Raw genomic sequence first — 16,569 nt, 5'->3', positions numbered from 1 at the left:
GATGAATCTCACTTTTCGTACAAGGAATGTACGCATTCTCTTGGGCAGCATCCAAGCTGACAGGCCAGAACAGAGAAAAAACTGGCCTCCTTGGCAGAGATCCATCCCAATTCAAAGTTGGCATTGCCACACTGGGCAAAATTGGAATTATCAAAGCAAAAAGGACAGGGCTGAGGCTGGAGTGGGTTTAGCGTATAAAAAAATGAACTGGTGAACATTTTGACCAGCCTTCCACATTATCTCATGTCATCCAAAATCCCATGATTGGCAGGAAGCAGAAAAACACAATATATATCATCAGTGCTTTCACTCCCAGAGGGACCAATCCAAAAACTCATCAAACGTGGATTCTGTGAAGACCCCACTTCCTGACTATAGCGACATGGACAAGCTGAGCAAAAATTGATAACTTTAATGCCAGAGTCAGCACAGATAACCAAACTTGGGGAGGTGTGTTCTTGAAAAACGCATTTGGCAAAAGCAATAGCAATGGTCTACTACACTTGCAATTCAACACTGAGCATGAGGTTCTTCTCACCAGCGCAGTTTTCTGGCTCCCACGTCAAATTCAGACGTCCTGAAAGCATCCACGCGAAAGCTGGCCATTGGAATCTCATGAACTACATAATTGTCAGGAGGGATGGCAGACAGGATGTAAGGATGATTCAGACCATGTCTGGCACCGACTGTTGGATTGAGCACAACTATGCTATCTCCAAAGCATGTCTGAAGATGGAGCTAAAGTGATGCCCTCAAGGGAATACGATTAGCGAACGACTGCAAGTCTCAAGCTGAAGATGGACCACATCCAACTGCAGCCCACTGATGATCTAAGGAAGCCAAGTGACCTTCAGAAACCCGACGATAAGATCGAGGAGCTTTGGGGTTTCTGACGGGATACTGTGTACGCCACAGCTTAACAGTTATTGGGTCACACAAAGAGCAAACACTAGAACTGTTTTGATGAAAGTGGCCCTGAAATCCGGCACCCTTCTGAAGAAAAGTATCAATTTTAGAGAATTTACATAAATGAAAATCAGGAAGCAAAAGAACTGTTTATCACACCATTCGCAGCACAGTCCAAGGCAGTCGACGAGACGCAGGGCAAATGGCTGAGACAAAAGGCAGATGAAACACAAGCCTGTGTTGACAAAAAATACGAACATGAGGCACCACTACGAATCTGTCATGATGTTCTTTGGGGCGCACCCAGAAAATTGTTCTGTGCTATTACAGCGTTTCTGAGACGACACTACTCAAAGTGTAATTTCTGATGTTAGAGACCGCTGTGCCTTTCAACAACGTCCTCAATTGACCATCTTACATCACAAGAGCAGCTTGTCATTGAACTGCCATTAAATTAACCAACTTTCCAACTTTCTTGCTAAGAGAGTTATCAATAGAAAACTTGGTAAAAACACTGACTCTGACCACGGAAGGAGACACTAGCTCTCGCGACAAAGTCTTGGTCAAAGATGATCGGTTACTTAAGGGGGGAAATAAACTCGTGATTTGGCATTTTCGGCCGAATCAGTTGAAATCCCGATTTCAAATTCGGGGGAAGACCAAAATGGCAGGATAAGAGAATAGTAAAGCTTAGCAAATCTCTGCGTGGAAGTCATGATATAGATGGGCAGCAGCGTCGCCATGAGCGATTTGAATGTAAGGATCAGGAGTTTAAAATGGATGCATTGCTCATCCAGGGACAACAAACATTTGGTCAAATTAAATACTGCCAAGTGGTCCTGCAAAAACAGTATCAACGGTTGAAATATTGTGTCCACACGGCAAGGAACTGTTTTCATCGTTTGTTGATTGACTGAAATCTCAAATAGGTTAAGATCAAGTTAAGGTCAATAAAATATTTCTAAGCATTCTGAAATTTTCTTTGCAGCTCAAAGATCAATCGCCAGCAGTAGCTTACTGTCACTCGTTCAGACTGATGCAACGTGTCCATCAAGCTGTGTCAGGCTCTGGGCTTCAGAGGGATGGCAAAGAATGTTACCAAACCTAATCTATATTTGAAGCGTTGGCACGCGACATTCTGAAATAGTGTAATGATTCAGTAGGTCACACATATTTAAGTTCAGTTAGCATTGATAATGATAGATTAATACTAATGGAAAATTTATAGTTTAGTTCCCACAATTCATATTGCAGTAAAGGCACAGGAAAATAAGATAATTTTCACAAACAAAAAGGTCGATTCATCACTAGGTATCACAGTGCCCATCAAATGAAAAGTTATGGAAATAGGAGCGAAAGACATGTAAGCTGCGCATTAGATGCGAGCATTTAAATCAGTGCATAATGAAGCTGGCAGAATCAAACATTGTGTCCATGGGGATGTTCCGTTCTGTCTTCTGGGAACCAGCGCAGAGCACATGTGCTCCGGGATCCCTTTCTGATCACTCATGTTAATTGACCGAGCTTCATGGACTGACTGAGTGTCGATTGGCCAACCAGGATTCCCTCCAGAGGAAAGGCACCTTTTGCGTTATGTTGCTGAAACTGACGCAATTTGTGCGTAGCCTGATTTTTTTCCCCTTCAGGGAACATATTACAGTACAAAAGGGGAGAATTTACGAATCTTACATACAACGGTGCATCTCGTGAAACGTTTGCATTCTTCTCGGAATCGCAATGGCCAGGCCACTAATTCTACAGATCAAGGAACTTTTCTATCCTGTGCTGGCAGCTTTTGGTGCTCCCGGTAAGTCAATGTATCATTTTGCCTCAGATTTACGGAGTATCTCACTGCTCACTGATTCAGCAACTGAATGCGAGAAGGTCATTATTGCAATGCCTTTTCTCTGCCGAGATAAATTGTTGAACATCAGTGAGAGTCTCAACGGTTCGCAGGGCCAGTGAACCGCGGTTTAGCTCAGTAGAATGTGACACCTGGAGTTTAACTTCCCTCCCCACATTTATGGGGATCGAGGCTGATTCTCTGCCCTTCCAGCAATTCATAGATCTGGATGCGATTGTAATGAAAATCTTACTGTTCTCCCTTTAAGATGAAAACACCTGGAAATGCTGCCTCTCTGGAAAGCAAAAATCATTGGATGACCTTTCAAGGAAATAAAAAACCTGTTCAGGAGGCTGCTCCTGTCCTCAGGGCTGCAAATCTGTTATCTCCTTCCGCTATTTCCCTTTCTGTGTCGGACAGTTCCCTTACGCTAATGATAAACAATAGAATCCCACCGTCTCGTATTTATTTCAATAGCTATTTTGTCATCTCACTGATTTATTGGAAATACTGTTATGTACCCCTGATGTTGGATGCAGCTCTTGAGACATCCCGTCTTCAAGTAAGCTTGAAACACTAAATTCAATCGATTGTCCCAGCGTGCCGCCGCGCTCACTTATACAATTGGTCGGTGCAACAACTGATACAAACCTCTTGGCAGATGGTTTCAGTTGTCAAAACTGCAGCACAGGGAATTATTGAATAGAAATGAATCATTTGTTTGGTCGCATTTATTTTATTCATTTGTGAGAGGGGGACATCGATGTCCTTCATTGTTCATACCTCGTTGCCCTTAAGATAAGGGTGGTGAGCTGTCATCCTGATGCGCTGCTGCTCAAGTTATAAGTGCACCCACAGTGCTGGTAGAGAGAAAGAGAGTGCCAAGATTTTGGCACAACTACAGTGAAGGAACGGCCATAAATTTCCACTCAGTTTGGTCAATGACTCTGAGAGAACATTAAGATGGTGGTGTTCCCATATATCTGCTGCCCTTGACTCTCTAGATGGTAGTGGTCGACGGTTTTGTATAATGTTGTGTAAGGTGCCTGGTGAGTTCCTGTAAATGCTGTTCACGGCTGCTACAGCGCATCTGCGGTAGAGGTAGTTGACATTTTGTGGACGCATTAGCATTCCAACTGCCTGCTCTGCCTTTCATTGTCTAGAACATCTTGAGTGTCTTTGGAGCTGCCTTCGTGCAGGAAAGTGGAGAGTATTCCATCACTCCATCAACTTCTAAACAGTGCATAGTATTTTGAGAGACAAGAGGTCAGTTAAACACCGTAAGATTTCTAACCGCTGATCTGCTCTTGTGGACGCTATGTACTTGCTAAAATAAGCAAAATACAGTGGGTGCTGGAATCTGAAGCAAACGTAGGGAACGCTAGAAAAAAAAACACGGACTGTTTTCTTCCCTGACTGAAGCTACCAGCCCTGCTGAGATTTGTTAAACTTTATTTTCATATCGCTCGTTCAGTTCAGGTTGTGTTTATGGTTGATGCTAATAGTTGCAGACTCAGTGGTGGCATCGAATGTCGAGGGGAAATGCTTAGATTATGTACTGTTGTAGGCGTTTATTCCCTGAAACTTGTGTGACACAGCCATTATTTGCCACTTGTCAGTCCAAACCTGGATGTTGTCCAGATCTTGCTGCAATTGGACACGGGCTGTCTCGGTATCTGAAGACTCACGAGTGATACTATATATTGTGCAGTCATCAATGATCATTCCCACTTCTGACCTTATAGTGGAAGAAAGGTCATGATGAAGCAGCTGAAGATGTTTGAGCCCAGGACACTCACTGAGGAAATGACAAAACTGCAATTTATTGAGGAAACCGAAATTTCCTTTCTGAAGATTTTCCTCAGGGCATACTGTATGACTTAGGGTGAATGGAGCCTCAGATCAGTGTGAGGGGTGATGCTTACTGTAATTAAATCGGTATGGATACAAGGATGCTGATCCCAGATCACCCGGTTTATTCAATTCTCCGAAATCATACTTGATCCCATTTGAGACTTTTTTTGTCGATGGTGCTGAGGGGAACTTTGCATTAACATTCTGTAGACGGAATCCGACGACCCTTCCCTCAACATGTGCAAAAGACTACACTTAAATTATTGCAATGGGGAAAGCATTGAGGCGCCTAAATATTGAGTTTATGATGATCTATTTCAATAACTATATCGCCTCTGCTCGATTGTACAATAGAAGGAGTCCATGTCAATAACTGAGCAAAAGTGCACCCAAACATTTCACTAAAGTATGCTTTGAGTGTTACCAGGCTGTTTCCATTACTTGGCTCTTCTCTTTCGTTTTTACAGCGAATCTCGTGACCATCGTGATTCTCGCCAAAGGAAATTGCGGCCTTTCCAGATGTGTCTCTGTCTACATGGTGGCCATGGCAACAGCAGATTTGTTGGTGATGCTCATCAATGTAATTTTGTATAACCTCCTAAGAAAACGTTTTCCGAATTCCTTCCTCTCCTACACTGTTGTTTGCAAATTAATGATATATATGCTTTGTAATAACCTGTATATGTCCGTATGGTTTACAGTCTCATTCACGGTTGACCGATATATTGCTATATGTAGTCAGAAGTTTAAAACAATCTATTGCACTGCGAGAACAGCGACTGCAGTTTTAACAACAGCCACGGTCCTTATCTATTTAGAGAACGTGTACCGTTGGTTTGCATATGAACAGAGAAGCACAATAAATGGTGTTCAATGGGGTGTCCTCCCCAGCCAGGATTTTTATACTTCTCACACTGGTGTAGCATTCAGCTGGTTACAAAGTATCTTATTGAACTGGATTCCCTTCATTTTGATATTACTATTTAATTTTTTGACAATCAGACGGATTTTGTTGTCCAGCAAAGCCCGTGCGGGCCTCCGGGGTCAAAGCAGCGAGAATCAGAATGATCCAGAGATACAGAATCGAAGGAAGTCTATTATTTTATTGTTCACTATTTCTAGTAGCTTTCTAGTGTTGTGGCTGACAGCAGTCGTTAGTAATTTAACCACTGGTATCATCGTTCATGTCCGGCCGGATTATACATCCCCTGAATATATCGCCGCTGAAACCGGAGCAATGCTCATCCATTTAAGTTCATGCACAAACACTTGCATTTATGCAGTTACACAAGTTAAATTCAGGGAAGAGCTGAAGAAGGTCGTGAAATCTCCTTGGACAATAATCCTGATGTTGCAAAAATATGTGAAATTAATTCCAGTCTTCCTGTTCAGGCAATAGTGAAGTACACGTTTGAATGCCGGCCTTCCTGCCACGAAAAAAAGTCTTTTAAATAAAGGACATCAGAAGCATTGTTCCACTCCTTGTTGTATCTTCTGACGCCTACTGCTATTCGCCGTTGACTGTTGGTGTTTTCTTCTGTAACGGCTTATTCCCAATCAGTGAGCACAGGGAACATCAATGATGTCTTTCTAACAGTGGATTAAAATATTTTTGGATCAGTCCTAATTGCCGTACAATGTATAATAAGAACATAAGAACATAAGAAATAGGAGCAGGAGTAGGCCATCCAGCCCTTCGAGCCTGCCCCGCCATTCAATCAGATCATGGCTGATCTGTCGCTGCTCAGTTCCACTTTCCGGCCCTCTCCCCATAACCCTTAATCACCTCTCCTATCAAAAACCCATCAACCCGCGTCTTAAAAATATTTAGCGAGGCAGCCTCCACCACTTCAACGGGCAGAGAATTCCAGAGATTCACCACCCTTTGAGTGAAGAAGTTCCTCCTCAACTCCGTTCTAAACCGCCCCCCTTTTATCTTGAGGCTGTGCCCCCTAGTCCTACTGCCTTTTTTGAGCGGGAAGAGTCTTTCCACCTCTATCCTATCCATCCCATTCATCATCACTGTCTTATGCCAAATGTACCACGATCAATCGCAGGTACTGCCTTGCATCACATCTATTGTCCTACCGCAGGAGCCATCTTGCACCGGATTACCGAATTAAACCGCAGGAACTGCGTTGCGCCATAGTTACTACCCATACCGCAGTTACTGCCTACCCAGCAGGTCCAACATTACACAGCAGGTACTGCGTACACTGCAGCGACTATCTTATACCCAGGGTACCACCTTGCACTATCGGCTCACCGCTGGTAATGTCTTAAACCGCAGGTACTTTATTGCATCACAGGAACAGCCCTGCAGTTCAGGCACGGTCTTGAACCACAGATACCCCCTTGTGCCGCGGCTGGTGTCTGACATGGCAGGCACTGCCTTACACATGACGTACTGCCTTTCATCGCAGGCAGTGCCATACATCACAGTTTCTCCCTTAAACCGCAGTGGCTGTCTTGCACCTCATGCTGCCTTACACCACAGTACCACCTTGCAACGCAGGTATGATCTGAAACCGTGGATTTTCCATTACACCCCAAGTGAGGCCTTGCACCAAAGATGTTGATTTACACTTCAACTACTGGCTTACACTACAGATACACAGCAGACTTGTACGGCAGCTAGTGCCGGAAACTATAGATACTGCCTTATATTGCAAGCACTGTCTTGCACTGTCTTGTAGGTCTGTATAGGTTCTGCCTTACGCCACAGGTGATGCATCGCAGCAAACCTCTCATATTCTGCCTTATGAAAGAGATATGCCTTCCACCAATGGTTCAGTCTTACATCACAGGTACTGCATTCCATCACACTTTCTGGTTACAGAACAGTCTCTGCGGAATTCTGCAGTCAATGCCTCACACTACAGGTTCTCCTTGCAAACACAGTTGCTTTCGTACACATCAATACTAACGTGGACCACAAGTGCTGCCTTGAAGCACAGATACTGCATTGTACAGCAGTTTTTACATTGAAGCTACTTCCTTGCAAACACGATACTGCCTTACGCAACAATTATTTTATTGCACCACAGGTCCTCCCTTTCACCGGAGAGACTGTTTTACGCTACAGATACTGCAACTCCTGCCTTATAAGGCAGGTTCTGCCTTACACTGCAGGTACTGACTTACGACAAAGGTACTAACTCACACTGCCTTGAAACCGCAGTCTTGTGCAAACCGCAGGTATTACGTGGAACCTCAGATGTTGCATTACACCACAAAACTTAAACTGAAGCTACCTTATAACGCCATAGATGCCAGCTTGTACTGTAAGCACTGCCTTACACCGCGAGTACTTCCTTACACTGCCGGCACTGCTTTGCAGCAATGACATGCCTTCCACCACAGGAGCAACCTTAAAGCACAGGTACTGCGTTATAACGCATGCACTGCCTTTCTATGTGTGTACTGTCTTTACTACAAGAACTGCATTACCACGCAGTAACCACGTCATAGCAAAGGTATTGCCTTACACTGCGAGGAAATAACTTCACCTCCGGCAATGTCTTCCACAACATGAACTACCTTGCACCGAGGTACTACCACTTATCAAATCCACTTGTTTGCACAGCCGGTCCTGCTTTCAATGCGCAGAATCTGTCATAGGCCAAAAGTACGAACTTACGTCACAAGTCATGCTTTACATCGTAGGCAATTCCGTGCATGTTTGACACTGCAGGTACTGCCTTCACCAGAACTACTGCCTTCACTGCAGATGCTACCTGACTGCGCGGGGAGTGCCTTAGAGCGGAGGCACTGCCAAAGATCGCAGATATTGCCTTGCAGAAAGGTAATGCCTTAGACCTCAGAAACTGCCTTCACACTAGACGCTGCATTACACAAAATTACTGCCTTACCTCAATGGTACTGAGTGGCACAGAATCCAAGACCTTACATTGAGTTACTGCCTTATTCTACAGCTGTCGCCTTTTACCGCAAGTCATGTCATACACGCAGGTACTTTCTTCAATGCAGAAACTGCCTTCACCACACTCAATTGCCTTGCACCACAGTTATTGCCTTACACCTCAGTTCCAGTTTTACATACAGGTGCTGTCCTACACCACAGTTGATGTCTTAAACCACAGGTATTGCCTTACACCACAGGTGTTGTCTAATACTGGATCTATTTCCTGACACCATAGGTACTACCTTACTGCACAGGTACTGCCCTGCACTGCGAGCACTGAATATCCACAGAACTACTGCCTTACACCACAGATGATCCTTTACATTGCGGTTACTGTCTTAAGCGCAGGTGGTACCTTAAACCAAAAGCTCTGTATTATACCACAGACGCCACTTTGCGCCGGGTACTGCTAAGGACCTCAAGTAACGGCTTACACTGCTGAGGTGACGCTACTTTGCTTTAAGAAACGTATGTTTAACCGTGTTTTCTGCAATAATAAACATGCATCGAGCCGCCTGACTAAATGTCATTTAATTGTTCCTCAAATGATTAAATTGCGTTTTGTTTATTTTTAATCTGGGCCGAATGCACTCTCTTGGAGTTTTGGCAATTTTGGAATTGCTGGGGAGAAACGTTGTACAGGTCGCAAATTCTTTCACTTTTAGTTTTGTTTGCTGGTTATTTCGAAGTTGCTTGGACTCGAGGCTGGATGCACTATTTTGCCTCTCTGTTCCATTAAGAAATCTGCTAGTTAGTTTGAAATAGTGTTTCTTACTTTTCTGGCGTGAACGTTTTGCTGTTGGTGGTTTGCAAGCTGGACGAAAGCAGTGGCTCTATCCCCACTTCGAGGTGCTGGGAGTTCCAGAATGGAGAAGCAGGTGTTTCTTTTCTCCATCCAGAGAACTAACAACTACAGGCCTTACAGAGCTGAAAACTCATTGGGCATACGTAATTTTTGTGCTAAATCGAAAGTAGGGGCAAATGTCAGTATGCATGTTGTATTTGTACTGTGCATTGAGCTGTTAAGGTTTATACAACATCTTGGTTGTTTGTTTTATTGTTTGCAATTGTTAAAAAGTTAATTTGCTAATTTTCTTTCTAAAATTATGTTTGTGGGAGAAAAGCTCACCAGTAGGTCATTTAATTCATACTTGGAGTGAAACATCTCACGCTTACGAGTGCTAAATTCAATGTGCAAGACGTATGAGTCAGGCGGACTTCATTAAATACATACAAATTTCTGACCTGTATTACAACACAGGTACCATCGGAAACCGCAAGTACTGTCTTGCACTGCAGTTGCTGTTACACCATAAGTGCTCTCTTACACTTATGATGTGAGCTACTTCCTTTCATCATAAGCTCTACCGTACATCACTGGAGCTTCTTTACACCGCAGGTACTGATTGCTCCAAAGGTATTGTGTTGCACCATCCACATGTCCTTACACTGCAGACATTGGCTTACACCGCAGCTGCTGCCTTCCAACGTGGATACTGTCTTCACTGGTGCAGGCAACCTTCATACAACGCCTTGAAGTTTCTGATCTGGCAGGTACCATTAGAAACCGCAGGGAGTGTCTTACACCGTAGTTGCTGTGTTACAAAAAAGTTACTGTCTTCGACCTCGGGGAATGATTTCACCTCAGATATTGCCATACCCTACAGGTACTCCCTTCTTCACAGGAATTACCCTCACTGCAGGAACAGTCTTTCATTGCAGGTTTGCATTATACCACATGTTTACATAGCTGATGCTGCCTTACAACAAAAATGTTGCCTTGCGCCTCAGATAGTACCTGACACTATAGGACGTGACTTACAACACAGTTTCCGCTTTACACCACAGTTACACCATACCTTACACCTCACGTTCTGCCTTACACGACAGTAATCTTCTGACGCTGCTGGATCCGTCTTGAGTAACAAGTGTGCCTTACACTGTTATGCCTCACACTGCAGCTAATGCATTACACCGCACCGACTACCATATACTGCGGTTTCCTCTTAACCTGCAGGAATTGCTTTACACCAGATACTGCCTTATCGTGGTGGTGCTGACTTACACCATAGTTGTTTTGTTACATAGATTTGTTCCCTTACACTACAACTGTCGCATTTGACCACAGGCAGCCTCACACCATAAATGTTAATGTACACGGCAGGTGTCACCTGATGCTTCATGCGACCCCCGAGTTTAGTGTCAAATGAAAGAGTTTAAAAAAGTCTTTGATCTTTCCATCCTTGTCATTTGTCTCCAAATCGCAAATTAGTCCATGTACTGTGCGTTTACTTATTCTGCTCCACTTTGTCTCAGATGAAATCACCTGCTCAGGTTCCTTCAACTTGCATGGATCTGATATCGATTCAGAATCTGGAGAATGTCAAAATGTGCAGTTTAACCAGTTGATTAATAGCTTCCTCCAGGAGATTGCTGCGTCTTTACATTACTAAGCAGCAGGTAATTTCTTATATAGTTTGGCAGCTGCAGCAATGAAAGGGGGAAAGCAGAGCAGATGCCAGTCAAACAACTTGGACCCCTCCATTTGGACAACTTGCCAGAAAATTAATGAATGCATCTAGTTCAATGTCGCCTACTGGCTGATCTTCAAAGACGCTGTGCGTGTATAATTACTGATCGAGACATGAAGCAGCCAACATTAAATTTACATGATGATGATATCCTAAACAACAGCTCAAAAATATGTTCATTCATGTGGGCAACATCGCTGCAAAAAAAAACCAGGAAGAATGAGTGCATGCATCAAACCCAACGGTTAGAGTCTCGTGTTACATACACACGAAGGTTCATTAAACAGACTAAGGACAACACTTTTTATCCATTACTGGGGTGGGGGCACTGCTGGCCTCGATATAATTTACTGCTCATCTCATGGTCCCTGAGACCGCATTTTACAGTCTACAAGATTGCGATGGGTTGGAATAGAAACCACAACAGGTGGCGATGACATGTTTTCCTCTCTAATGGGCATACGTGAACGAGAAATCCATGTACGACGATCCAGTCATGGTCATCACAGAGTTTTTGAAAAATTATTGTCTTCAAATTCCACAATATGAAATTATTCTAACCCAGAATCCACAGTCTACGATCGGTGTCTGGATTGCTATTTCGGGATTATAATGCCACAATGTCAACTGCAAACAGAACGACCCTAAATGTTGGCAATAGTGTGCATATTGATTTTTTTTTTTCTGTTTTGATATCCTTCTTCCTTCAACTTTTCAGACTAAGTAGCGAATTGTCGACACTTCAACCATCAATGACCACGACGGATAGTGCATCAACGGTTAGTGCAAGGATTAGCATGCAACCTATTTTAAAATTTAGAATTCCATACTTATATCTATCTTCCAAGACGGCGCCAGAGCGAGGCGACTTCTTGCAAGCTGTGCCCAGCATACTTTCTAATTCTATCTGACACTCTTCTCACATGTTTCTAAAACTTCATTCTCACTCTTTAAAACTCTCGAATATTGTTTGACTGCCATATCTTCCTGATTTGGCGATTCTTAGGACCCTGGAGGTACCCGACATGGAATTGACGCGGAACAGCTATCCACGTGTGAGAAGCAGCCGGCGCCGCAGTCCCAGAACCGGGGTTTCCTCCAGAGCGGCTTCCAGAGACGAGGGAAACTCCCGATAAGTCTGGGCCTACACTCGGTGGACTCAGAAATCTTAGGAAAAGGCCGCGGGAGCGGGGACCTGCACTCTGCCAGTCCCCAACAACCTGACCTGCATCCCTGAGGCTGGGACCCTCTCCAGCACCCCCTCACCGCACACTCCCCAACCCCTCTGAGCCGACAGCTGCAACCTCCTGCAAGCTCCAATCACTCTCTCCCCTCCCCCTACGACCCCTCTACACTCGCCCCGCACTCCAAAAAAATAAACTCTCACAGCGCCACAATCACCAACACTGCTCTTTTAAGTTCAATTGCAGATCTAAAGAACCCATGACCTCTGAAGCACTGGCTTATTCGATAACATATCGTCCAGTGTTTCAGAGATGTAATTGACTGATTTATCCCTCTCGTTGCTCATCAAAAAGTTCCATGTATGCTATTTCAAGACACAGCCCGAAATATAGAACATTCTTCCTGGCATCCGCAGGAGAGGTAAGTGTCGATTTCAATTCAGCAATTACAGTCACTAAAGTAGTTCAGCAGCGATGAATTTGCATACTCTTGTGAACTCTGGTTTCCTGTTCTTTGGGTGGATGGTGGACGGGGCATGACGTCATTGGAAAGACGGACATGACGTAATTGAGGAGGGTTTGGGGGCTGATTTGAAGGTGAGCATCCCTGTTACTCAGTGATGGGATGGGGTCACTGCTGGTAGAAATCATAATTTGCTATGAATCCCAAATCGTTCTTCAGAGAGCAGTTAAAAGTCAAATAGGTTGCTGTATGTATGAACTGGCATGCAAACGACAGCGGGCGAGGATGGCATGTTCTTTTCCCTATTGGCATCAGTGAAGCAGACAGGTATTTATGACAATCCATTCATGGTGATCACTGGATTTTTGAAAAAAAAGAATATTGGTTTGTAATCCTGCAGCTTGGTGACATTCCCACACAGAACTCCAGAATATACGTTGGGTGCCTGAATTGTTACCACTGGGTTACAATACTACTAAGCCAATTGCAAAAAAGAACCACCCTAAAACTTGTCAGTATTATGACTATTGCTTTTCGTCATTTTGTGGCATTTTTCATCGTTCAGCTTTTCCAATTACATTGTGAAGAATAGTCATATTAAATCAACAGAGTCCAGGGCGGACCATGCATATGGGTCAGTTTCAGGATTAATATGCAATTTATTTCGAGATATACAATTTGATGGTCACACATCAACTTCAGAAAGAGAAATAGAATTGTGTGATAACTTTGAGAATACGTGATTTGTAAAACACAATTTTAATTGACAGAAACGATAAAGGAGAAGAGTAATATTTATAACACAACAATTGGGTGAATTACAATTATAAGATTTAAAAATAAAAGTTTCTTTCCAGCGACAAGTTGATCTGTTTGGCAGTGGAAATATAATATACTGAGGCATATATTCGATATTGGAGAAGAGAATACAAATTGTTATTAAATGAAGTGAATTTTAATAATCATATAATTATGTTATACACAACTAAATGGAAGTCGGCGAAGAATGAATGAGGGAGATGTGTAACAATGAACTGTTAATAATATTCAAACAGATCTTAACATGTACTCGTAACCAAACCCAGAATAATAGCCGTGAGGTATGTCTCTAATAGATGCCTTGCAACCGTCTGTGTAAATTTCAAAGCAAGAAATGGTTGGACAATTAAACAAAAAATCATATCAACGCTCACGTAGCGGACTGCTCCACTCGTACTTGCATTTTCACTCTCGAATACAATCTGAATGTTTCATTCTGTTTAAAGTGTTTGGATTAAGGTGTTGTATTGAGTCGTGATGCTGACCTCTGATCAGCATCGTTTATTCTTTCCGCCTGAGGAAGGAGTCCAAACCATATTCAGAGCACACACATTGTAATCAGCGCGATGACACAGGGCTGCAGCACGGTGACCATTCTCAAATTGTGGATTCTGATTCACGGTTCGTCGACGGGAATCAGCATTGGCACTGCAGCACTGTCACAAAATCAATCTGAGGTCTCAAATTCTGTCATATCTGCAGCGCAGCTTGAATCTTTGATGTTGATATAATTGGTGTTTTAACATACTCTATGTCATAGCCACTTTTTTCCTGTTACGTTCAGATGTGACATAGAACTCAAGTGACACTCATGTGTTGTTCGACGTCAGATGCGGTGTCTATAAACTGGACAATGCGCAAACTCTCATTTCGCTCTAATGTCGACGGGAAATGTTCATTTCAAGCCTGTTTGAAATGCCAATGTTGATCCCTTGAAAATTACTTTCACTGCTTCATGATAATAATATTTTTGCTAGGTTTCCCAGAGATAACGAACACCTTAATGTCCTCAGCGGTGAAATAAATATATAGCTTAAAGTCAGTTTTTTTTTCTGCAGCAGTCCTCAATGACGGAAATTTACACAATATATGTCTTGAATTTGGCGCAGAGTGAGTTGTCATCGAGGTGCTTTGATAAATTCCTCAATCCTCTGAAATGAGCAAATGTAACGAATCTATTTCTTTCACGCACAAATTGTCTCCATATTTCTATCATTCAAATCTCAAGTCCCCGGGAGTAAGGGACAAAGCAGTTCCAGTGATACATTGGTAGCTGTAGCTGTGAACCTGCCTATAGGTGGCTCAGGCCATGGGGTGACCTTTCACTGAAGCGAAGCAGCGTTTAAAGAGTTGAGGGGCTGAGTAGCTCTTTTCAAGACAGCACTGCTCAAAAACGACGTCCGAGTTAGGAGCTAGGAAGGATGACCCCAAAAATTGCGTGAATTGCAAAAGCCGCCTTGGTGTACCTGCCAATTTAGCGGCAGCAATGTCAAGAAGAGGAAAAAAACAAATGTGATAAATCTCAGTTCTGGTGCAAGGAATGTACGCATTCTCTAGGACAACAGCCAAGCTGATAGACCAGAACAGGAAAACTGGCCTCCTGGGCAGATATCCATCCCAATTCAAAGTTGACGTTGCCGCACTGAGCAAAATGTGCCTGGCAGAGGAATTTCAATTCAGGGAAAGAGGGGTTGGATGCACTTTATTCTGGAATTGTTCAACCAAAGAGAACAGGCCCCAGGCTGGTGTGGGTTTTGCATTAAAAAATGAACTAGTGAACAATTTGACAAGCCTTCCAGAGAGTTAAAATGACTGATTCATATCTGCAAGATCCCAGTGGCTGGCAGGAAGCTAAAACAAAACAATAAGGTTCATCAGTGCTTTCGCCCAAGAGGGACCAATCCTGAATTCACCCAACGCGGATTCTGTGAAGACCCCACTTCCTGACTATAGCGACATGGACAAGTTGAGCAAAAATTGATAACTTTAATGCCAGAGTCAGCACAGATAACCATACTTGGGGAGGTGTGATCCTGAAAAACGCATTTGGCAAAAGCAATTGCAATTGTCTGCTACGCTTGCAATTTAACGCTGAGCACAGTCTCTGCTCACCAGCGCAGTTTTCTGGCTCCCATGTCAAATTCAGACATCCTGAAAGCATCAACCCAATAGCTGGCCTTTGGAATCTCGTGAATTGCATAATTGTCAGGAAGGATGGCAGACAGGATGTAAGGATGATTCAGACCATGTGTGGCAGCGACTGTTGGATTAAGCACAAGTATGTTATCTCCAAAGCATGTCTGAAGATTTAGCTACAGCGACGCCCTCAAAGGAATACGACCACCGAACGACTGAAAATCTCCAGGCTGAAGATCGACCCTATCCAACTGCAGCTCACTGATGATCTAAGGCGGCCAAGTGACCTTCACAAACCCGAATACAAGATCGAGGAACTTTAAAGTTCCTGACAGGGTGCTGTGTACGTCAAAGCTTAATGATTATTGGGTCGCACCAAGTGAAAACATCAGGATTGTTTTGATGAAAATGGCCCTGAAATCCGGCATCCTTTCGAAGAAAAATATAAATTATACAGTGCATACCAACATGAGAAATCCTGAAGCAAAAGAACTGTTGGAAACACCATTCGTAGTACAGTACAGGGCAGATTACATGAAATGCAGGGCAAGTGGCTGAGACAAAAGGCAGATGAAACACAAGCCTGTGCTGACAAAAAATTACATGAGGCACCACTACGAATCTGTCTGGATGCCCCTTGGGGCTCACCCAGACAATTGTTGTCCGCTATTCAGCGTTTCTGAGCCGAAACTACTCACAGTGTAATTTCTGATGTTCGAGACGGTTGCGTCTTTCAACAATGTTCTCAATTGACTGTCCCATATTAATGATGAACTTATAGGTAAACATCCCCAGGTCAATACCACCGCTTGTCTGGGCAATCCACCGACACTGTTTGAAAGAGAGAAAACTTTCGAGTAATTGTCAAATGACAAAGTCCCTGGAACCGATCAAATTCCAGCAGAAAT

At 43.4% G+C, this 16,569-nt stretch overlaps 1 protein-coding gene across 1 annotated transcript; it reads left to right on the top strand.

The window, feature by feature from the left end:
• Positions 1-2,643: 2,643 nt before the first annotated feature.
• On the top strand, positions 2,644-12,296 carry LOC145351402 (uncharacterized). Its single transcript, XM_080201009.1, has 6 exons — positions 2,644-2,713; positions 5,071-5,995; positions 6,661-6,807; positions 6,894-7,118; positions 11,778-11,838; positions 12,066-12,296. The coding sequence occupies exons 1-6, from the start codon at positions 2,644-2,646 to the stop codon at positions 12,294-12,296; spliced, it is 1,659 nt and encodes a 552-aa protein (XP_080057135.1).
• The last annotated feature ends 4,273 nt before the right edge of the window (positions 12,297-16,569 follow it).

Source organism: Carcharhinus amblyrhynchos, chromosome 13 (genome assembly GCF_965287045.1).
Source record: "Carcharhinus amblyrhynchos chromosome 13, sCarAmb.v2.hapA, whole genome shotgun sequence".
NCBI classification, from domain to species: Eukaryota; Metazoa; Chordata; class Chondrichthyes; order Carcharhiniformes; family Carcharhinidae; genus Carcharhinus; species Carcharhinus amblyrhynchos.
The sequence above is the reverse complement of the archived record's forward strand: the minus strand, read 5'-3'. Positions and strand labels throughout refer to the sequence as shown.